The 22170-nt window shown below is 34.6% G+C and overlaps 4 protein-coding genes across 6 annotated transcripts; 1 reads left to right on the top strand and 3 right to left on the bottom strand.

Moving 5' to 3' along the window:
• Positions 1-1234: 1234 nt before the first annotated feature.
• On the bottom strand, positions 1235-5122 carry LOC111782661 (uncharacterized). 3 transcript variants are annotated; one of them, XM_087120402.1, is made up of 6 exons: positions 4302-5122; positions 4050-4126; positions 3178-3223; positions 2854-3007; positions 1779-1839; positions 1235-1561 (listed from the first exon to the last, which is right to left on the bottom strand). In XM_087120402.1, the coding sequence occupies exons 1-6, from the start codon at positions 4870-4872 to the stop codon at positions 1475-1477; spliced, it is 996 nt and encodes a 331-aa protein (XP_086976528.1). In that variant the 5' UTR covers positions 4873-5122; the 3' UTR covers positions 1235-1474. The 3 variants fall into 3 exon arrangements, with proteins under 3 accessions (XP_086976528.1, XP_086976529.1, XP_023519228.2); XM_087120403.1 differs by having other exon boundaries at positions 1779-1842; positions 2854-3004; XM_023663460.2 differs by having other exon boundaries at positions 1237-1561; positions 1779-1842; positions 4302-5120.
• Positions 5123-10019: 4897 nt separating this feature from the next.
• LOC111783494 (UV-B-induced protein At3g17800, chloroplastic) lies at positions 10020-13057 on the bottom strand. Its single transcript, XM_087120620.1, has 5 exons — positions 12922-13057; positions 12632-12776; positions 11515-11807; positions 10187-11002; positions 10020-10117 (listed from the first exon to the last, which is right to left on the bottom strand). Exons 2-5 carry the CDS (start codon positions 12755-12757, stop codon positions 10108-10110), a joined length of 1245 nt encoding a protein of 414 aa, XP_086976746.1. The 5' UTR covers positions 12758-12776; positions 12922-13057; the 3' UTR covers positions 10020-10107.
• An 822-nt stretch (positions 13058-13879) lies between these two features.
• Positions 13880-17277, bottom strand: LOC111783416 (uncharacterized). Its single transcript, XM_023664339.2, has 4 exons — positions 16994-17277; positions 16743-16825; positions 14329-14384; positions 13880-14237 (listed from the first exon to the last, which is right to left on the bottom strand). Exons 1-4 carry the CDS (start codon positions 17163-17165, stop codon positions 14159-14161), a joined length of 390 nt encoding a protein of 129 aa, XP_023520107.1. The 5' UTR covers positions 17166-17277; the 3' UTR covers positions 13880-14158.
• A 3419-nt stretch (positions 17278-20696) lies between these two features.
• On the top strand, positions 20697-21960 carry LOC111782457 (mitogen-activated protein kinase kinase 9). The gene has a single exon (XM_023663207.2). It carries the CDS (start codon positions 20744-20746, stop codon positions 21704-21706), a length of 963 nt encoding a protein of 320 aa, XP_023518975.2. The 5' UTR covers positions 20697-20743; the 3' UTR covers positions 21707-21960.
• Positions 21961-22170: the final 210 nt, after the last annotated feature.

Raw genomic sequence — 22170 nt, 5'->3', positions numbered from 1 at the left:
TTATTCTTTATTACTTATATAAATATAAAGGTTGTCAGAAAAAATAAATGAAGTTGTGTTAGCCAATGCCTGGTGCAGGTTACTCCATTTTTATTGCCCCACTTTCTTAATTTCTGAAAATTCCCTTTAATATTAAAGGGAAAATAATTAATATTAAAGGGAAAATAAATGCATGTACGTGGTGTAGCATAAAAGTTTCCTTTTAAAAAAGAATATATATTATATATATTGTAATTTTCCAAAAGAAAATTTAATTTACAATATTGTCCTCAAGTTTGATATTTATATTTATTTTATCAATAAATTTTAAAATATATGTTTTGAATTATGTGTTTATTAAACTTTTTATATTAAGTTTATGAATTTTAAAAGTTTGATTTATTATTTAATAATTTGTTGGAATATTGTATTTTAATAAAAGAAAATTAATAATAACATAAAAATATTCGTATTGAAAATGCTTTTGAGACTTTTTGAGAGTTCAAAATTAAAAGTTTGTGACGAATTTGGGAATAAAGAAGTGAGAACAAAAAAAATGAAGGATTAAAGTCATGGTTTCACATTAGAATAGTTCCTATGAAAAGCCGTCACAAAATTGATAGATACTCTATTCGGCTAAGCTAGTGCCCATGTTCCACATCATTTTTTTTTTGTGAGATCGGACAGTGGATTGAAGAGAGGAACGAAACATTTTGTTATAAGAGTGTTAAAATTGTGAGGTTACAGACAATATATAATGGGCTAAAACTGACCATATCTGCTAGTAGTGGATTTAAATTGTTACCCTTCGTTTGTCCCTAACTAGAAAATATGTTTAAAAAATTTATTTTATTTAAAATTATATTCTTAAAAGCTATTTCAAATTAAGCACTAATAATTAGTAAATTAAATGAATATGGCTCGAAATTAGGGGTGTTATCGATCCGTTCGTGGGATATTTATTCGAGCAAAAAGAATAGTGATTTAGAAATTAATTTATGTATTTAATTTTAATAAAAACAAAAAGTTTGGTAAAAGTAAAATGAATCCATTTATTAAAAAGGGATCAAATAAAGTAAAACTATACCCGACCATTTCTCAAAATAAATCTTTCCCTATAAATCAGAATCCAATATAAATAACTTTGATAAGATGTGATATCATAAAAAAAATAATTAAATAAATAAAAGAAAATTAATAGCTTTGAGTAATTAAAAACAATATTAAAAAAATAAATAAATGGCTAAATACAAACAGCATCAAATTCCATATATTCCTCATAATCCACTAAAATTTTATTCTACTCCTTTCTCAAACAAACATCACTCACAACAGAAGCAGCTTTATACGAGAAAAAATATATATATATATATATATATATATATATATTAATTAATATGCATATTCAACAACTATACATAATATTTATATTTATATTCAACTTATATATATATATATATATTGAAAGAAATTAAATGAGGTTTTAAGGTTGGATTTAGTTGTCCCAATTGTGTCTCGAACACAAATCCTTGCTTGGACTGTCGTTTAGATTCAACCCCGGATGACCTAATTCGTAGCATTCCTGAAAAAACAAAATTTAAAATGGTTTAGGGTTATTGAGAGACGTAATCCCACGACAACACTGTTTTCATTGGTACGAGGTCTTTTGTGAAACTACGAGAATGAGAGGTTATGCATAGAGTGGATAATATCATATCATTGTGGGGGGTTTGTGTTCCTAGCACAATGATTTAAATCGAGATTTTTCGACTTGCCATGTGATTTATGGAGTAAATTACCTGTGGTTGATTTTCTGATCCGAACATATTAGATCTTGTTGGAGAGGCTTGCTCCCATGCTCTTCTGAAACATTAAATTAATGTGATGATAATGAAGCATTTGAATACAATAATTTATATTATACTGTAAGTATACAGTAAATTAAACCAAAATTTCTTAACCTATGCTTTTCTGTTTGGATAATGCTAGCATGTGAAACTATATCTTAAAGCTGATTATTCATTAATTTAAAAGGAAATGGCCTAGCAAAAGACTGCACTTCTGCTATGCCACTTCTTCTATGAGATGAGTTAATTTTTGGTAGAGTTCAACGAAGGTAGGGTGGACGATCCGAGACGGTTGACCTTTATGATGATAGTTATTAGTGCATTATTTGTAACAGTCAAAGTCCACTTTCTAGTCGATATTATTGACACGGTAGATAAGACACTAGTTTTTGGTCGAGTTCAGCAAACGAGTCAAAGCAGACAATATCTGCTAGTGGTCGGTTTGAGGTGTTGTAAATGTTATCAGAGCTAGATGTCGGGCGGTGTGTCGGTGAGGACGCTGGTCTCCCAAAGAGGGTGGATTATGAGACCATACATCGGTTGGAGAGGGAAACGAAATATTCTTTTACAAGGGTGTGGAAACCTCTCCCTAGTAGACACGTTTTAAAACTGTAAGGCTGACGACGATACGTAACAGGTCAAAGCGGACAATATCTGATAGCAGAGGGCTTGGACGGTTACATTATTAGCTCGAAAATGACACTGAAAAGGCTACATTAAACCTATAGGAGCTAGGGAAGCTACAATTTCATGCTACCCACTAACTTTTTACACAAATCAAACACAAAACTGTTTACAAATCACAAACATAATGAAGGAACATGAATATTTAGTCAAAGGGGTTCAAAGAAAAGTGGTAAGAGAAAAAAAAAAAGGAAATGAGGGAAAGTAAAGCTGTCACAACAAAGGGTAGCTCTTTATAGAAAATTTGAATTTTTTTTACCAACCCAATAAAAAAAAAACATATAGTACTAACCCAACAGACATAAAAGACCAACAAAAATTAATGTAGAGAGAGATTATTAACCTTGAAGAGTTACAGTGGTTATTAATGGAAGGTGCTGATCCATTAACATCAGCCTCCAAAGATGCACTAAACCCTCTCCTATGATTGAGCAAACAGCTCGCTTCATGGTGTGGGGTTGGCGTTGCAGGCAAGAAATCTTCTTCCCCAGACCCTTCTGATTCATAGTTCATCCATTAAGAAAAAACCCATCAAATTTTAATGATTATTTTTAAGGCAAACATGTTTCCTAGGTTGTTTGAAACCTAGAAAATGATGCATTATGCTGTTTAATTAAGAAATAAGGAAATTTTGTTTTGAGATTGGTAAGGATTTGGAATTTGTTACCAGAAGAAGCTGTTTGTTTGTCGGTGTTTTTAACAGTACGATACATCTGAAAAAGAAGACAAGAAAAGGGTTAAGAACGAAAGAAAGAGAAAAACATGTGTGGTTTTGTGTCTGAATAATGAAAATTACCAAACATGTAAAGATCAAAACTTTTTGAGTGACCCATTTGGAAATGAGAGGTGAAATGAAATGATTTGGTTATTATGGAACTCTAAAATAAAGTGAAGTAGAAGAGGCTATGAAATGGGGATTTGTATTGTTTTTGTTTGGTGTGGAAAGTAAATTTGGGGAAATGGTTCTATTATTGAGAAATGATGCCATTTTTTCTCTCTCTTCTTTCTCTCTCTCTCTCTCTAAAACAAGAAATTGTCCTGTTTTGTGAACTAAATACACACTTTCTTCAGCTTCTGAATCATTCATTCATTTCTCTCTTCTTCTTTGGTAACTGTGCCACAGGGATTCCTCTTCACTGAGATAGAGAGAAACAGAGAACCAAAAAAAAAAAGAAACTTTTTTGCAGGGAAGAAGGAGAGATATCAAATGGGTTTCGTTTAAAATCCTGAAAATAAATTGTGGGTTTCTATTAAAATCCTGAAATAAGTTGTGGGTTTCGATTAAAATCCTGAAATAAATCGTGGGTTTCAATTAAAATCCTGAAATAAATTGTGGGTTTCGATTAAAATCCTGAAATAAATTGTGGGTTTCGATTAAAATCCTGAAATAAATCGTGGGTTTCGATTAAAATCCTGAAATAAATTGTGGGTTTCGATTAAAATCCTGAAATAAATCGTGGGTTTCGATTAAAATCCTGAAATAAATCGTGGGTTTCGATTAAAATCCTGAAATAAATTGTGGGTTTTCAATGAAATTACCTGTAAATGGCTCTTCACATGAGCTAGAGTGAGATCCTTCACATCCATTAGCTCCAGCACTGACTTTGGAGTTGCCCCTGATCGTGTAAAAACAATCAAATTTATCGGGGGTTCGATCTATGAATAAGTAGATAAGGCACTAATTATCGTGATACATATGGCTAAGGTCATCAAATTCGAGCGATAGTTTGATAGTTAACCGAGATCGAGATAGAGAGGAGAAAGAAAAAAGGAGATGGAATGAGAGAATACTTTCATGGCCGCCAAGGAGCTCAACAGCACGAATGAAACGAGCATGAAGAGAGGAAGTCCAACGCATCCTCGGAGCCCTAGCATTTCGTCGGCTTTGAATCCTTGGCATGAACAATCTCGATCTATTATTACAAGAAAAATCCGAAACCCCAAATTGAAGGCTTTGATGATTGTGAAAACCAAACTGATTCTGATTCTGCTGGTGATTTCTCAAAGCCTCCATTGTTATCCCATTATACCTCCCAACAGGAGGCTGTTGATAAAACGCCCTAGAATTCAAAGGAGGCTGCAGCGACGACGATGACGGCGACGGCGACGGCGACGGTTGGTTTTGGTTCAAATATGTAGAAGAAGACAACAACCCATTACTGTAAAGTGGGATTCCTCTAATGGGTTGGAACCGATCCGGGGAACCATCGACCGCCACGGTCGAATTGTTCGAGAGAGAAAGCTCGGTGTCGACTTGAGGTACTTGAGGTTGCTTCCAAATATGAAATGAAGAAGATGGATCAGTTATGGGAGGGCTAATTTGAAGAGATAGATCAGGAACAAGAATGCCCTTCTCCAACATCTTTAAATTGCAAAAGCTGAGGGTTTTCGATGTGGGTTTTGTTAGGTTTTTGTGATATGAAGAAAGAACAAGATGAACAAGAAGAAGAAGATGGGAGGAGAGAGAAAGAGGAGAGAGAAAGTAAAGAAGGGTTAAGTGAAATAGAGAGAGATTAGGTTAGATAGGGAAAAAAAAAGGAAGGAATTTTGAAGGGTTAGAGAGAGAAAATGAGAGTTGAACAAGGAGAGATTGTGTGAAAGTCTCAATCTTTCTTCTTGTTTCTCCACCATGCAATATTTATTAATTTTATTATTTATTATTATTATTATTATTATTTATTTTAATAAATAATCCTTGGTGTTTGGAGAATTATGAGTGCCGGAACGCACACACACCACACAGAGGAGGGGGAGAAAGAAATATGGGAATTTGTCCTCTTCCAACAGAAAAAACTTGTTTAAACTAATATATATATATACTTAGTACAATCATCAACTCATACCACTTTAACCAATCTTCTCACATATTATATATATATATATATATATATATATATATATATATATATATATGTATGTATGTATGTATAGGTATGTATATATATATACACGGTTCATGGTTCAAGTAATAGTCCCGTACTATGTACTACCCAAATTGATGATTTATGTTACGTAATTTTAGAATTTTTTTGTGATGTTCTACATTAGTTGGGAGAGAACAAATCACAATTTATAAGAGTGTGGAAATTTTCCTCTAGCAGATTTTAAAGGTTTGAGGAGAAATCCGAGAGGGAAAGCCCAAAGAGCACAATATTTGTTAGTGGTGGGCATGAGTCGTTACATTACTAATTTGTGTCGTATTTAAATTTTTAAAAAATGAATATATATGTGATATCTGTTAGTGGTGAGCATGAGTCGTTACATTACTTTTTTTTTTTTTTTTTTGGTGGATTACAAATTAATGAGTGGAATCAAGATATACTCTGTGAGATCTCACTTCGGTTGGGGAAGGGAACGACGCATTCTTTATAAAGATGTGAAGACTTCTCCCTAATAGACGCGTTTTAAAACCGTGAGACTGACGGCGATATTTAATGGGTCAAAGCAAACAATATCTACTAACGGTGGATTTGGGCTGGTATATAGTCAAATATTTTTTTTAGTTTTAAAATCTAAATGGTTCTTTACAGGTTGGTTCGATACCACTTCTTTGCGTTCGAACATTTAAAACGGATTTTTTTTCAAAACATCTTTTAGATATATAACAAAATACCCTTTTCATGATAATATTATTGTCCATTTTTTTTCAAGAAATTATTAAAGAAATACTAATTAATTGATTATGTAATGTAATTTGAACCAAAAAAAAAAAAAAAAAAAAAAACCCAAATTTAGATTTAATTAAATACAATAAAAGTGACAGACGTGAACGCTAAACCCAATAAGATAATACTAAAAATGGGATATTAGTATTAAACAAAAATGATTAATGAGTGAGTATTTGAGGAAAATATTAAATAAATAAATAAATAATAAAATAATAAAATAAATTGGGTGGGTGTAATTGTCAAGAACAATGATTAATCAGTGGACCCATTGACCTGAAATCTAGAGAGAGAAAGGTATAGAAGAGAGAGAGTCAAAGGGTTTTTTGTTCTGATTCATATTGTTTAAAAAAAAAAACCCTAATTTTCAATATAATTTTTTAATTTTGCTTTCCAAATATTCCCTTCAAATCCACACGCCAACCACTTTGTGGAGACCATATTTTTTATCCGATAAATTAATAAAATAAGTGTAAACGGTACCCAAGATCTGGAATTTGAATTTGGTATCCTATGGCCCCGACATTCCTTATGTACTTATCTTAAACTGTTTCTAAAGTAAAAACTATTCTTACAGACAACACGAGTTTTTTAAACATGTTTTGTCTTAATTTATATATTTTTTAAGAAAACATTGCGTGTGTTGTCCAACATAGAATTCTTTTAAAGTAAAACACGATCCATAAAGAACGAAACAAAAACGAAAGTGATTTTAAGGGAAATTAAAGCAAAGAGATAATTAGTAAAGAGAATATATATATAATATGTTTTACTTTACCTTCAAATCAAAAAAGATAACAATGATTTATATATATAAAAAAAAAGAACACTTTAATACTTTAATTTTCATCTTATAGAGAGAGAAAGGAAAAAAAAAAAAAAAAAAAAAAAAAAATACAATTTATTTTATCTTTCGTCATTTTATATGTTTGGCTCTGTCCTCATGTAACGATCCAGATCCACCGCTAGTAGATATTGTCTTCTTTGAGTTTTTTTTTTGGACTTCCCTTCAAAGCTTTAAAACATGTCTGCTGGGGGAAGGTTTCCACACCCTTATAAAGGGTGGTTTGTTCTCCTCCTCAACCAATGTGGGACATCACAATCCACCCCCTTCAAAGCCCAGCGTCCTTACTAGCACACTGTCTTGTGTCTATCCCCCTTCGAGGAACAGCGAGAAGGCTGACACATCATTCGGTGTCTGACTTTGATACCATTTGTAACAACCCAAATCCACTGCTAGTAGATATTGTCCTCTTTGGATTTTCCCTTTCGAGCTTCCCTTTCAGGCTTTAAAAAACGTCTAGTAGGGGAAAGTTTCCACACCCTGAGGGTGGTTTGTTCTCCTCCCCAACCAATGTGGGACATCACAGCTCATGAAACTTCGACGGAAATAGAAGGCCTACTAGTCTGTATGCTCGTGGGTATAAGAATCTTTTTTAATACAACCCTTATTTAATACGATAAAAACTTTAATAATAATAATAATAATAATAATAATAATAAATGATGGAAAATATTGAATTTGGTTGGATGATAAATGAGTTTGGGAAATGATTTTGCAATCGATTGGTTTATGATTGAGAGAAATAGAAAGAAATTCCAACAAGCTTTTGACCTAAACAAAGTAAGCCTAAGGCAAAGGGCACAGGCCCTCCAAATCTAGGCCACTGTCCCTTCGCTTTTCGGTCAATTTTTTTTTTTTTTTTTCAAACCCTCTTTTTATCATAAATTATACACAAATATATATATATATATATATATATATATATATATATATATATATATATATATATGGATTTGAGTATTTTGATGATTAGTTGAAGGGATGTGTATTATTACCTTTTTCTTTTATGTATTTCTTTTTATAAAAATATGGTTTTGCTTTACAAAATGGGTTTTTCTTTTGAGGAAAAGTTTTGTTTTTTACTTTTTTTTTTTTTTTTATTATTTCAATTATCTTCGATCTTTCTTACTTACCTTCTTTTCTCGACTTTGTTGTTAGGTTTGGTTCCAACATTACGCCAACTGATTGTTGTTCGAGATATACACGAATTGATTTGATTGAGTTGGTGACCCAAACGACCTAATATAAAGTTTACAGTCTAACTCAACTGAACCCAACCATCTATTTTAGAGTTAGGTGGTCAAATCTTATTTTTTAATTATTTAATAAATTATGCTTTTATCTCTCGTACATTACATTTACAAGTCAGAATAGATAACATTGGTTATAAATGTAAAATATTCTTCATATTTATAACAATCTTAGAAGTGGGGTAGGGTGGAATTGTAACCCTGATTTCGGATTTTCAAAAATTCAACCAATGAACCAAAAAAATTGAATCAAATCTAAACGGATAAAATTACTGCAACTTGATTTTTAGGGTTTGGGTTGAGTAGTCCAAGTTTGTCGGGTTATCCGTTGTACAAACCTTTGGTAATTGGAGAGAGAGAGAAGAGTGGTTGTGTGCAGTGAAAGAGGGAAGGAGGTTTCACATCATGAAGAGAAGGGAGTGATTGCAGCCTGAGGGAGGGTGTTACATCATTGGATCAGAGACTCAGATTTTGTTGTTGACTTTTTTTTTTTTTTTTTTAAATTTATTTAAAATTATAAATTTTGTAAACCTAATTTGCCAAATTCATACTCTCATAACTGCGAGAATGTTTCTCTCTCTCATTCTTATCTTTTTCTCTCTTTTTTCACCAAACTCTCCATGTGATTTTCTTCTCTCTCCTCTTTTATTATTTCAATTTCTCTTTCAATTCCTTAAATGTTGACCCATCATGTTTATTGGATAAATGTTAGCATACATTTTATGATTAGTCCCGTAACCTTTCGCTAATTGAATCAAGATGCCCCTGCCCATCTGGAGGTGCACCCATATCGGTGCAGGGGATTGAATATAAATAGATTCTTGAACAGTAAAGGATCCTGAGTGCATCACTATGCAATTTTTCAATCTTAATTTAACTCCGCTGTTTATAGTATAGATTTATTTTCAAGTTTACGTCATGTTTGAGTGTTTGAGTTAGTCGACACCTACTGATATGAATTTTGATTTATTAACTTTCTATTATTTTTTTCTCGTTTATTATTCTTTTAAAAAAATAATTATTTAAAGTTTTTTTCTTTTTTTTTTAATATCAAAATATTTCATAAGGTAGGTTAATATAACTTCTAAAAATTAAAAAATGAATAATTACGACAGTTTTTAAACTTTTAGTTTAAATTAGAGTTAAAAGTCTCAAAACTAGTGAGTTTACTTTTTCTTTTTTTAATACCAAAAAAACCAAAATATTATATATAATATTTTTTAAATATGGGTTGAAAATATATTTAAGAATAAGTTGGTATAGAAAATTACTAAAATGCCAATGAGTGACGTAATAGAATTTATTTGCAGATTAGTCACCAAGTTTGACCGTCGCATTCCCTTCCCTGACGACAGTGAAAAAGAAAGGCAGGTACTTCGGATGTGAAATCAGCAGAAAAAGCAACAGAAATAGGTGAGAAATTTCTCCACTACTGACTACACACCTCAATTACCCCTCCCCCTCAAACACACTTTCACCCAACACCTTCAAACATTTTAACCCCCCTCGATTCTATAATTACCGCATAATTCGGAAAGTACATGTGATGTGAGATCCCACCTCGGTTGAAGGGTAGAACAAAACATTATTCATAAAGGGTGTGAAAACCTCTCACTAGCAGACGCATTTTAAAAACCTTCCAGTATCTATTAGCAATAGGTTTGAGTTAGGTTTAGCTGCCTAAAATCAATCCAAATACGTCGAGTGATGTGATTCAAAATGTGTCAAAGCAAGAAAAAGAACCTACCTGTAAAACCCAAAATGAACTCTCCCCCTAGATTTCTGTAGTTTTTCAGTCAGGATCACATGAGTAGTGAGTAATATACAGTATAACCACCTCAGATTTTCCTGTTATTAGAACAAACATATACTTATGGCACAATGGAGTTATTAGCTCAACCCACAACAAAATGGTACCTTGAATCCACGTAGCTTTCGACGTCCCAGAGGAACGAACCGAAAGTAACAGCTTCTAAAACCAATCCCTTCAAACAGCCAATGCTAATTTTCAACGCTTCATCTTTTGAAGGATCGATGGTTCCCTGAGCTGTTAAAGCAATTTCAGGTCTACCAAACAATGCTTCCGTGTGCTTCTCGACGATGCCTACAGCTTCTTTGGATCTTATCGTTGCGTATCTCTGAAGTGTCTCCCCATCAAAGGACATGACATAGTTTCGCAGTCTAGAAGCTTTTATACCTCGACCGAATTCCCCAAAGCCATTCCCATCGTGATCGGGCCAGGAAGAGATTTCAGGATGTGGTGAAACAGGTGGTGAGTTCTCTCCCATATTCGGTCTCACGTCCTCTCCAGCAACCTGTTGAATTACACCCTCTTCTGAATTCAACGTGTTTGGAAGAACTTTTATCGTCTTCTCCAGCTGAAACCGCTGATCAACTCGCTTAAGAAAGTAGCCATACATCACTGAAGCAGCATAGACCTGGCCAATCCTGAGTTTGCTTATTTGTGCTACTGAGGTTGAGTCACCAACCCTGTTCCCAAGGATGAGAGCAAGGTGGTTCTGAATCATTTCATATGCTTCGGGCGAGTGAAGATGCTCGAGGCTCTCATCACGAGCAGACCAAGTGTCAACTCGGCCAGAAACATCAAAAGATAAAGGGGCTATTGTAGATATCAGGGGAACATTAGCATCCATGAATTTCTGTACAATCAAAGCATATAGGATTTCTTCTAAAACCTTTTTCCTCTCATTTGCCTTCACCTCAGCAATTCTCCTGATAATTGCAGAAGCAATAGAAATCATCAATACAGCACCTCAAATCTAGCTATTAGGATGTTTTAGTGAACATGTTTAGCAAAGGAAAGTTTAAACGCCAGCAGAAACCTTTTACATTCATGCACTCTCTCATTTCCAAGAATATCAAGAATTAATAACCTCTTTCAAGGAGCATAACAAATGATAATAATGTGTAAACAAAAAAAAAAAAAAAATCACAAGTAGCATTTTCCAATTATGTAAATGTACTAGTCCGATATATCGCTATTATTCAGTTGCATCCTCTCAATACCTCATTAAGAGCCTTTCACACCCTACAACGATTAAACCAAGAACTGGAACGACAACATAGGAAATTTTGATGTCTCTCTCGCTCTGTTTCTTTTTTTTTTTTTTTTTTTTTGGAAACGACTCTCGATCTGATAATAAACAAAAGCTTTCACTGGAGAATTGTCTATGTCGTTCTGTTATTTGTCAACACAATAATTACTGCAAGATATGGAAACTCACCTGTACAAAACTAAATCAGTACCAGAACCAGAAGCTTCCTTGTTCCCCTCGGCATCGCGGTCAATTTTAAGCTGGTCAAGCTGTTGCTCAACAGCAGCAGGGACAAGATGAGGATGGCTAACCAAGATCTGGGTCAAAAACTGCCCAATTGGAGACTCCAACTGAAGAGGAGCAATAGGATCATCCGATCCAGATGACTCTGCATCGATGGATGCTTTAACTGTCATGCTTCTACCATTTCTGGATTGCAATTTCTTGTTCCAGAGTTTGGAATAAGAAACCCGAGGGCATAGCTGCCACAACCGATTAAAAGAATAAGCATTTACATAATTAACAAGAAATAGATATGTATTTCGATTTGAAAATTTGAAAGTTGACAAAAATAGCACACTCCAAATCAAACTCAAACTCAAATGTAATATGCAACACCATAGAAAAAACTCACACTAATGTGAAATGTTAAAATTTTCTAGAGTACAAATTAAATTTCTAAAAACTTTACCACTAAATGATAATATTTTCCCTCGTCACTATATGTTTCTATCGGTAAATTTATGTTAAAAACATCATATATGAACTGAGCCATTTACAGAACCTGAACAAAAATACTTGCGCATGAAAATAGCCATAAAAATCTAGCGTTGATGTTAAAAACATAGAAACTGAATTTTGCAGGGCATAAAGTGGAAACTTAGTACAATAACGAAAAGTTTACATCACATCACTGATTCATATACAGTACAAGTCATGAAGAGGTTCTCTTAATAGAACGAACCGATCGTCATTAAGACCCCAAACAAACAAGTCTAAAAGCAAAATTGCAAACATAACAAAATCAAAGCACCAAGAACTGGCCGTTTCAGAAAGTAATCATCGAATTTCTATTAAAATCTGTGACTGTTGGGGGCAAGTTTGTGCGCCCCTTAACTATCTCAGGGGAAGGCCACCTAGCTTGAACCTTGCCCTCTAAGCATTGACTATTTTCATGATCCTTATCGACCACTACCCAACCCAGCTCATGGTGGTTAAATCAAACATCAAATTAGAACTCTCCAAATCAATGAAATTAAAATAGAAAGAAGAAATTCGGGGAAGGTACAAAGAGAAACATTCTTACCCGAATAGGGACATGAAATAGGGACGGAAGGCGCACAAAACCAAGACCGTTGCCGTAGATTTCGGATCCGCCGGTGGAATTTAAGCGAGCAAAGGCTCCAACAGGATATCTAATCACACTTGCCATGACAGCTTCCAAGCGAGCCCTGCAAATAGAACAATCCAAATTACCACCAGAAATCAAATTCTGAAAGAAAAAAAAACGAAAACAAAAGGCCGCAAATAGACGCCAAAAATACAAAATAGATTCAAATAAAGAATTTTACAGATGCAAAGAGGACGATCACAAACCGGAGGCGAAACCCTAGATGAAGGGGTGGTCGGATCGTCACGCAGAGAAGAAATGGAGGAAACGAACAGACGTGCCAGAGCCGAATTTCGAATCCGAGCAGAAACTGGTAACGCGTTCCACAAAGGCTGCTTCTTATATTACATCCAAAAATGCAAATTAAATATACGATTTATGGGTTCATGTTTCACGTTCGGAAATTTTCGAAAAAAGTATTAATTTAAAATTAATATGTTGCTTTAGTTGATATTTAACTTTTATTTAAATTAAATTTGTCTCTAAGTTTGATATTATCTCGTCAGTGAGTTTTTTTAAAATTCAATACATTTTTACTGGATTTAAAAAAGAATGACCTCGACAAAGATAAATTGTGTATATATAATATTTGAGGTGACTCACATACACGACATGCCATTTGACATGCCACAATATTTAGCCTACAACATGACTATGAGATTCCACATCGGTTTCGGTTGGAGAAGGGAACGAACATTCCCTTTAAGGAGGTAAAAATTAGACAATATCTACTAGTAGTAAACGTAAAACCTATCCTATTTCTACCTATAGTTTGCACTACCCTAATTTTATAATCTATTTTTTAATATTCTTATTTTAAAAACTACTCGGAATTGTATTTTTAAGTTACATTATTTGACGACTAATGTTAGTATTATATCGTAAAAAAATGGAATTTAAGTCCAACTAAAATTACCATAAATTGACCTGATACAACCTTGCAAACCGAAGTTCTAAGAAGGAGAATTAAAAGAAAAAATAATAATAAATAACAATCTTGAAGCCTAAATATGCAAAAATTTAATTTTCACCAAATTTGGACATAACCCATTTACGGATGTTTATTTAAAAATGTCACTTATCACATTATCCAAGATTTCTTTCACACCAGAATCCCACCAAATCAAATATCCTTTTGCCGACATGAGCTTCCACAGCAGAAAAGGTCAAGAAAATCCATGATTCATTTCATTAATTTGATTGCACGTGTCAACCAAATTAAATTTCCTCCCACTTCCAAATTGACAAAACTATGGATTAGTCCCATACCCATAGAGCTGAATATTTGACCAACGCTGCTAAAACGACAAAGTTATGATGTTCTAATAACATTATACTTCTCATACTCCAAGTACAAACAAAGATTCAAGTATCAATCATACAGCCGTGAGGAGAAAGCCATTCACACATGTAACAGGAGATTGATTACACATGTCCTCAAACCTACTGGTCTTTGTATCTCTTTTCTACCTCCTCCAAACTTTCAATGTCTTTGTTGTATTTGCAAATGCGGTAGATACACCTGCATGCATTTGATCCATTAAAGTAGTTTAGTTGGTAAGAAGTTGACACGAGAGAAAGCTTCTGATGAGAAGAATTTTCTTGTAACATACCAGTAGAGAAGGCATGCACAAACACACAGAATCACGTTCCTCTGAGCTTTAAAGATCTGAATGATAACCATTCTTTGTTAGAATTGGGAGCAAGTAAAGAAGATAAAAAATAATATAGCATAGTAGAGATCAGGGAAGGAAGGCAATTCTGTTTGATACACAGATAAAAGGGAACGACGTGCAGTCTCATTGTGATAGGCATAAAGAAATCGACTTGGTAGCAACCACCAACTAATAGAACCAGGATTAGCTCAGCTGATGGTCCACAAGCAAGGTAAGTAGGTCCATTACCAGCCGGCTCCGGAACGAAAAGACCAAACGGAGTAATCCCTTATCTTGGATTGGAGATGCTAACGGGGCGGGAATCGATCCGGGAATCGAAGTTGGGGATCTCTCTACTGCCTATGTCCATCTCTTGTAAAGTATGCTCCCACAGACATAGACTACCGGCATACCAAAATCAGGGAGACTTTGGACTACAATAAAACTCCTTGTTTTTATGTTCAGATCAGAGATCGTGATAATCGAAAACAAAATTCAAGAATATGGTGAAATAGGGGTGGTTTTGAAATCACCAATGAATATATGGTGCTTCAGCATAGCCGCATAGATTGTATTTAATTTTTATTTTTTGAAAAAGGTAAGTTCATTGAATAAACATCCCCATTTTTTATTTGAGACGACTCTTTTTTTTGGCTTAAATTCTACCATCCTTCCTGCGTCATGCTTTCCTTTTCATACATTGGAGAAGGGGGCGAACCTATTAGACTGCATATGAGAGGAACCATATACATTGTGTGTGTTTTTTATGTTGCATACAAGTCAGAACCTTCCACGTAAGGGGGTTTTCAAGATTAAAGGGAGACCCATCCATGTTGTGAGGTTTTCCAGATTGCAGATGAGAAAGAACCCTATTTACATTATGAATGATTTCACGCTACAATGTGAAGAGAGAGATGGGTCTTCAAATTGGATCGAGAGAAGATGAAAAGGATTCCTTTGACTAGGGCCTTCTCAAGTTCCTTTCATGTGTCCAGAGGGGAGTGAGCAACTAGCTTCATAAAAAGGGAATATTTTGTTACAATAGACGCAGAAGTGAGGTGGATTATTCAAGAATTGAAGTCGAGTTGCTTTATAGAAAGAAGATATCAATGAACTTCTATGAAATGGTTTCACGGGATTTAGCCAATTGTCTTGATCGTGGGATATCATTGAGAAATAGGAATCTGTGTTATCAAAGGATTTCCTGCGATTATTTCTCGTATGGAATGAGTCAATCATCCACTTTGGTATCTTATTGAACAAAAATGGTGATATTGTTCCTCCATTGATTAAGAATTTCGACTTTTGGGAAGTATCATGATCATCCAATAAGAAGGCATCCTAAGGCCATCTATTTCTAGGAGATTGCGACCATTTTTAGAAGAAAAGGATTACTTGGGGAGAGAATTCATCACTTAGAAAGACGCTTACCTACCTCATCCAAAAACTGCAACACATTGCTAATTACTTGGTTCAGTTCTAATTTACCTCGTTTTTTCCAACCCACCCCTCAGCCACCCACCCACCCACCCACCCACCCATCCCACCACACACCAACTTCTTATTTTGACAAGCAAATCTATGACAACCACTACGTTGTTCACCAAGTTCTAATCATTACCAAATCTTTGATGTACCCTACTCAGTCTCGTTCAAGCATATGTGACATTTGAGTTTCTAATGATTTGAACTTTAACCATCACATCATTTCCACTCCACCTCCCCAACCATTTCAATATCCGATCAAATCATACGAAAATGATATAGGGCATCATCAAACCAGATTCACATACAACAACATATAAAACTATGAGTAGAGTCATATACTTAAAAGAGTTGTTCTAACACTTCAATCTTTTGCTCTCCAAAAGGTTTATAGGATTCAATCTTGCTTGTACGAGAAGGAATTTACATCAGTAGGATCATGATCAAGAACAATAGGAAAACTTCTCCTATCTGTAGGATAATAGACCTCCTTAATTGCAAATAGAAGAATGCGAATAGGGATAGGGAAAGGGAAATAGAAGCTACTTGGTAAACATTCAGAACTGGTAAGTTCCCATCGTCAGACTAAAAACTGCAATATGAAATTATATTGTGAAAATAACCAGAGTTCCTGACGTTCAATGGTCGGGGCAAGATGCCCCAATTACGCACTCTCCTTCCAGAACTCCAACAATTGCTAATTCGAAGGGGTTAAATAAATCTATTTCGTAGATGTATCCAGACTCCATCAATTTCTAATCCTTTGAAATTCTAACGATTGCTAGCATTAACGGAATAAAACAGTCTGATAATCTATATCTAAATCTTTGAGAACTCAATGAAAAACACTACAAATTAGAAAAACTCAACTAGACATTTATACTTACAGATTTCTCATATCGATCTCTCTCGGCAGCTGTACAGATTTCAGATGTACACATCAATCGGTGCTCATTCTTCCAGTAGATATCTACAAAGTACAACAAGAAATCACAAATAAAAGAATGAAAAGAAAAAAGAATCAAGGTCCGATCTCAGGTTCCAGTCGAGATTTGAAAACATCGGATAGCGAAATGAAATTACAAAATTAAAAAATCAAAATAAAAGAAGAAACGCAAGTAAACGGGGAAAAAAAAACCTAGAATCTGAAAGCCGGCGAAGGGCACAACGAAGAGTGCAGGCTGTAGAATGAGTGAAATCAAAGAGACGAAGCGTTGCTTGAGCAGCTTCGGTGAAGGAATCGTGAGCAGAATGGCGATGGCAGCCTCCACTGCCACCGTATAAGCCAATAGCATCCACTGCAACGCCATTTTCAACGAAAAACAAACGACAGAATACAGACCCACCGAGTTCCTTTGCTTCTTCTCTTCCCTCTCTCTTCTCCTTCGATCCAAGAAACAATTTTCTTTTTCTTTTTCTTTTTCTTTTTCTTTTTCTTTTATTTTTCTTTTCTTAATAAACAAGAAAAAAAAAATATAATAAAAAAATCATAATTCCATGCTTCGCTTCCATGGCGTTGGTTGATACCGAAGCTTTAGTAGTCGTCCGATCTTCAAGATATAGACACGTGGCGTACTATAATAATTCTGATTTTCTTCGCATCTTACCTTGCGTGATTCTATTTATTTGCCCGTTTTACCCTTTAGGATCCGGAATTGGACCCATCGGATCCAAATCCTTTTTCTTTATTTTTAACACTATTTTGAATAATAAATAAATATTTGGGATATTAATATTTTACATTTTGACAATTAAATCATCGATATTGGAATTTCTCCCATGATTTTAGTATTTTTAATTAACAAAAAAAATTATTTTTTATTCAAATGACAATATTAATTTGTACCCCTAAATTAAGTAATTATATCAATTAAATTTTAAAATAATAATTGATGTTAGTAAATCAATATAACTCTAAATTAATTTCAAAATATAATAATCATCCAATAACATTTTAATATTTTAATATTTTCAATTTTGGCTAGCGCCCAAAAAATTGAGATATTTAATTTATAAACAAGACAAAAAATAAAACGACCTATATATATATATATAATATTATAAATTATTTGGAAGAAGAAAAGAAGGCGAGACTGGTGGTGCAACCCAATCATTTTGTGGGCAGTGGAGTTTCATACTATTTAACAATGCAGCCAGCCGCCTTGGTTTTGTTCGTTTTCTAATTAATTCTTAACTAATTTTTGCATTATTCCAGCACTAGCCCCCGTATAATTTTATTTCTTTAACCTCCAAACTTATACTAATTTATTATTAATGTCGCGCATATTTTTATATGGTAAGTTTTATAACTTCGTTTGTCAGATAAATTATATTTGAATCATTAAGGTCCGTTATTACAATATTGTTAATAAATTAAATTATGTGTGGATTCATGATTCTTCATTCTAACTATTATTTTAAATTTGAAACTATCCACTTTTAAAAATATAATAATTAATATTAGGTGAGTAAGCTACTTGGGAGCCAACGTCCTTGCTGGCACACTGCTCGGTGTTTGGCTCTGATACCATTTGTAACAACTCAAACTCACCACTAACATATACTGTCCATTTTGGCCTGTTACGTATCGTCGTCAGCCTTATGATTTTAAAACAAGTCTACTAGAGATAGGTTTTCACATCTCTAGAAAGAATATTTTGTTCCTTTTGTCCAATTGATGTGAGATCTCACAATCCATCCCATTTGAGACCCAGCGTCCTTGCTGGCACATAGCTAGGTGTCTGACTATGATACTGTAATCGTCCAAGTCTATCACTACACAGATATTATTTACTTTAGCTCATTACGTATCGCTGTCAACCTTAGGAGTTGATGGGATGTGAGTAGGATGGATTGAGTATTATTTGGAACGGGTAAAGCAAGCTGGTGGTTGAGAATTACATATGAAATTAATGATTGGAGGGTACCCATATGGGCACCCCTTGAGCTACCCATCTTTAAAAAATTTCATCTTTTTTAGGAAGATGTAAAGAAAAAGTGTCAACTTTGGGGTGAGGACCCTCCCCCTCCAACTTGTGTATAGAGAAGCCTCCACTAGGGAAGAAGCATCTTTCTTTGTCTTCTCCACGTCACTGTCTTTTTTCTTCCTCCGATTTTTATTTATAAAATTCTCGTGTGATAAGGACACGGATCCATAATGGCATGATCTTGTTGATTTAAAGCTGTTTAGTTTAATCTCATTATTTTTACTTTATTTTATTTTTCAATATTATTAAAAAAGTGAAAATTAAACGTATAATAGGCATTTTCACGAGTTCAATTTTGAAATCTTAGTTTAAAAAAAAAAAATTCCCATTTTAATACGTGGGAATTAAAGGGTATTTTTGTACCTTGATTATTTATTTAAATTACTATTTTGCCAACCGATGTTAATATTATATGGAATTTTGATTTTTTTAATATTCAGCGGAGCAAAATACGGTGGATTCTAGAAAAATGTCGGCGGCGGCTTCATTTAATTGACAAAATTAACCTTACGGGATCTTATCCTTTCCTTTTGTTTTTCCAATAGTTTTTATTTATTTACTTACCGTAACATTTATTTGGAGGTTAAAAATGTCACAAAATGGGCTAAAAAAAATTAAAACATTAAAAATCAAATGGTAATTTCCTCTCTTATTTTTCGTGCAAAAAGATAAATGCATAAAGACGAAAAGGCCCTCGAGGAAAAAAATGGGAAATAAATTATTTTGTGTGCAAATTTCGACAGCTCACTAAATAAATAAAAAATGCGCATCATATATATTTTTTTTTCTTTTAATTTATATGGCGATTTTTTGTTTTTTTTGTTTTCATGTATATTTTTTTAATTAATAAATAATTTTTAGATTTTCACACTTCACACACAATTTCTATTTTAAAAAAGAAATGATGTGGGGTGCCTTTGGCCTGCTTAGTCACATGGCCGAATGTAGTTGGCTAACTTAATAACTGATTTATTTGTTGAATTTTAAATACTTTATTCATTTCTATATAATAATAATAATAATAATAATAATAATAATTTTTATACAAATATTAACGTTTTTGTGTATAGTTGTCCACTTTTTCACTAAATTAAAAGAATAATGAGTTTTCATAATTAAATAATAGTTAAATTATTTTTTAATTTTGAAAGTTGTACATATATATATTGTAATATTTTTAAAATTACTTTATTTATTAGATATAATTTTAAATTTTATGTCTACTGAAACTAAACCCAACTTAATTTTAATTATGTACGTGTGAGATCATACGTCAGATAGGATTGGTGGGATGTTGTAGCTTCAAGCAGACGCGACCCTAATTTCCTTGGGACTTTGACTCCCCGCACGGGAGGCGCACGCTAACTATAACATTCAACCACCAAGATTCATAAAACAATGTGAATGAGATTCCAGAGAATGGGATGGGTTCACCTCTCCTAAGAGCACGTTGTTGGAGAGGGAAACGAGACATTTTTTTATAAGGGTGTGGATACCTTTTCCTAGTAGACACGTTATAAACAGTGAGACTGAAGGCGATGCGTAACAAAATAAAACAGACAATATCTGTTAGTGCTATCGTTATACTATTGCAAATGATATCAGAGCTAGACACACATGAATGAATGAAAGGGTGGATTGAATCAAAAATAAAAAATTAAATTTAAAATTTAAAATTTAAAATGAATAGGTTTTTTATATTTAAATAAAAAGACGCCCGTCTTGCATCCGTCCGATCCGCATGCAGCAAAGTGGGGTCCACAGTCGTGTTCATCCTGGTAACTTCCTTTCTCCATTTCTACCACTATCCCACGTGCTTCCCCTTCTCACTTATTTAAGCAAATCCTTTCCTCCATTCACTTTTATCCAAACCTCCATATCCAAATCCCTCCATCTCTCTAATGGCTCTGGTTCGTGATCGCCGCCAGTTGAACCTCCGCCTCCCCGACCTCTCCGACTGCCGTCCCCGCTTCCCTCTCCCTCTCCCTCCATCCTCCGCTGCTGCTCCCGCCGCTACAGCCGCCGCCGCCGCCGCTCCCGCTGCCTCCGACCTCGAAAAGCTTCAAGTCCTCGGCCATGGCAACGGCGGCACCGTCTACAAAGTCCGCCACAAGCGTACCTCCGCAACCTACGCTCTCAAGGTTGTCCACGGTGACTGCGATCCAACCGTTCGTCGCCAGGTTTTCAGAGAGATGGAGATTCTCCGCCGTACTGACTCTCCTTACGTCGTTCAGTGCCATGGAATCTTCGAGAAGCCGTCTGGAGACGTTACGATTTTGATGGAGTATATGGATCTAGGATCGCTTGATTCGCTCTTGAAGAAGAACTCGACGTTGTCAGAAGCGACGCTCGCTCACGTCGCGCGTCAGGTTCTTAACGGACTTCACTATCTTCACTCTCACAAAATCATTCATCGCGATATTAAGCCGTCGAATCTGTTGGTGAATAAGAATATGGAGGTTAAGATTGCCGATTTTGGAGTTAGTAAGATCATGTGCCGGACTTTGGATGCTTGCAATTCCTACGTCGGAACCTGCGCTTATATGAGTCCGGAGCGGTTCGATCCGGACACTTACGGCGGAAATTACAACGGTTACGCCGGCGACATATGGAGTTTGGGGCTTACTCTTCTGGAGCTCTATTTAGGTCATTTTCCTTTCCTACCGCCTGGTCAGAGACCAGATTGGGCGACTCTGATGTGTGCGATTTGCTTCGGCGAGCCGCCGACGCTGCCGGAGGACGCGTCGGAGGACTTTCGGAGCTTCGTCGAGTGTTGCTTGCAGAAGGAATCGAGCAAGAGGTGGACGGTGGCGCAGTTGTTGACACATCCGTTTGTGTGCAAGGAATCGAGATCTGATCGGTGAATCGGCGGTGGAATGAAGGATTCGAATCCCTGGCAGTTTAAAGATCCGGCCAAATTCTGAGATCTGTACATAAACTAGCGGGATTCCGATTTACTTTTTGTATATACTCCTTTTCTTTTCCATTTGAATCCGTAGCTTCTCTGAATCTCTGAATCTCCAATCAGTCGAATCCAATCCGCTGTAGAATTTCGGAGAATTTTTGTTCCGTTCTATTTAAAAATTTTCCTCAATTCAGAAAACATCAGTTCATTTTTTATGCTGAACACAAACTATATCCAGAGACTCATTATTAACATCCCCTTGTTACTCATTCTGTTCTAAAATCGAACAATAAATTGATCCATCAGTTCTTAAACAAATAAAACTAATTGTTGAAATCATTTTCTTCAAAATTTAATTAACTTCCAACATCATAATTTTTCTTTTCAAGGATGAACAAATATATATCCACATTTAAAAATATG

This window comes from Cucurbita pepo, chromosome 20 (assembly GCF_057944985.1).
Source record: "Cucurbita pepo subsp. pepo isolate OVF chromosome 20, ASM5794498v1, whole genome shotgun sequence".
Classification (NCBI taxonomy): Eukaryota; Viridiplantae; Streptophyta; class Magnoliopsida; order Cucurbitales; family Cucurbitaceae; genus Cucurbita; species Cucurbita pepo.
This window is presented reverse-complemented; position numbering and strand designations above follow the sequence as displayed.

Bases quoted from the DNA above. Each gene is read 5' to 3' on its own strand.
- LOC111782661 (XM_023663460.2), bottom strand. From the start codon at position 4,872: ATGTTGGAGAAGGGCATTCTTGTTCCTGATCTATCTCTTCAAATTAGC. The intron at 3,224-4,049 runs GTAATTTCATTG...CTTCTTTTTCAG, and splicing joins ATGTGAAGAGCCATTTACAG to ATGTATCGTACTGTTAAAAA. The intron at 1,562-1,778 runs GTAATTTACTCC...TTGTTTTTTCAG, and splicing joins GATCAGAAAATCAACCACAG to GAATGCTACGAATTAGGTCA.
- LOC111783494 (XM_087120620.1), bottom strand. From the start codon at position 12,757: ATGGCAAGTGTGATTAGATATCCTGTTGGAGCCTTTGCTCGCTTAAAT. The intron at 11,808-12,631 runs GTAAGAATGTTT...CGGTTGTGGCAG, and splicing joins TATTTCATGTCCCTATTCGG to CTATGCCCTCGGGTTTCTTA. The intron at 11,003-11,514 runs GTGAGTTTCCAT...TGCAATTATCAG, and splicing joins ACTGATTTAGTTTTGTACAG to GAGAATTGCTGAGGTGAAGG.
- LOC111783416 (XM_023664339.2), bottom strand. From the start codon at position 17,165: ATGGCGTTGCAGTGGATGCTATTGGCTTATACGGTGGCAGTGGAGGCT. The intron at 16,826-16,993 runs GTTTTTTTTTCC...TGTACTTTGTAG, and splicing joins CGCCGGCTTTCAGATTCTAG to ATATCTACTGGAAGAATGAG. The intron at 14,238-14,328 runs GTATGTTACAAG...AAATGCATGCAG, and splicing joins TGTGCATGCCTTCTCTACTG to GTGTATCTACCGCATTTGCA.
- LOC111782457 (XM_023663207.2), top strand. From the start codon at position 20,744: ATGGCTCTGGTTCGTGATCGCCGCCAGTTGAACCTCCGCCTCCCCGAC.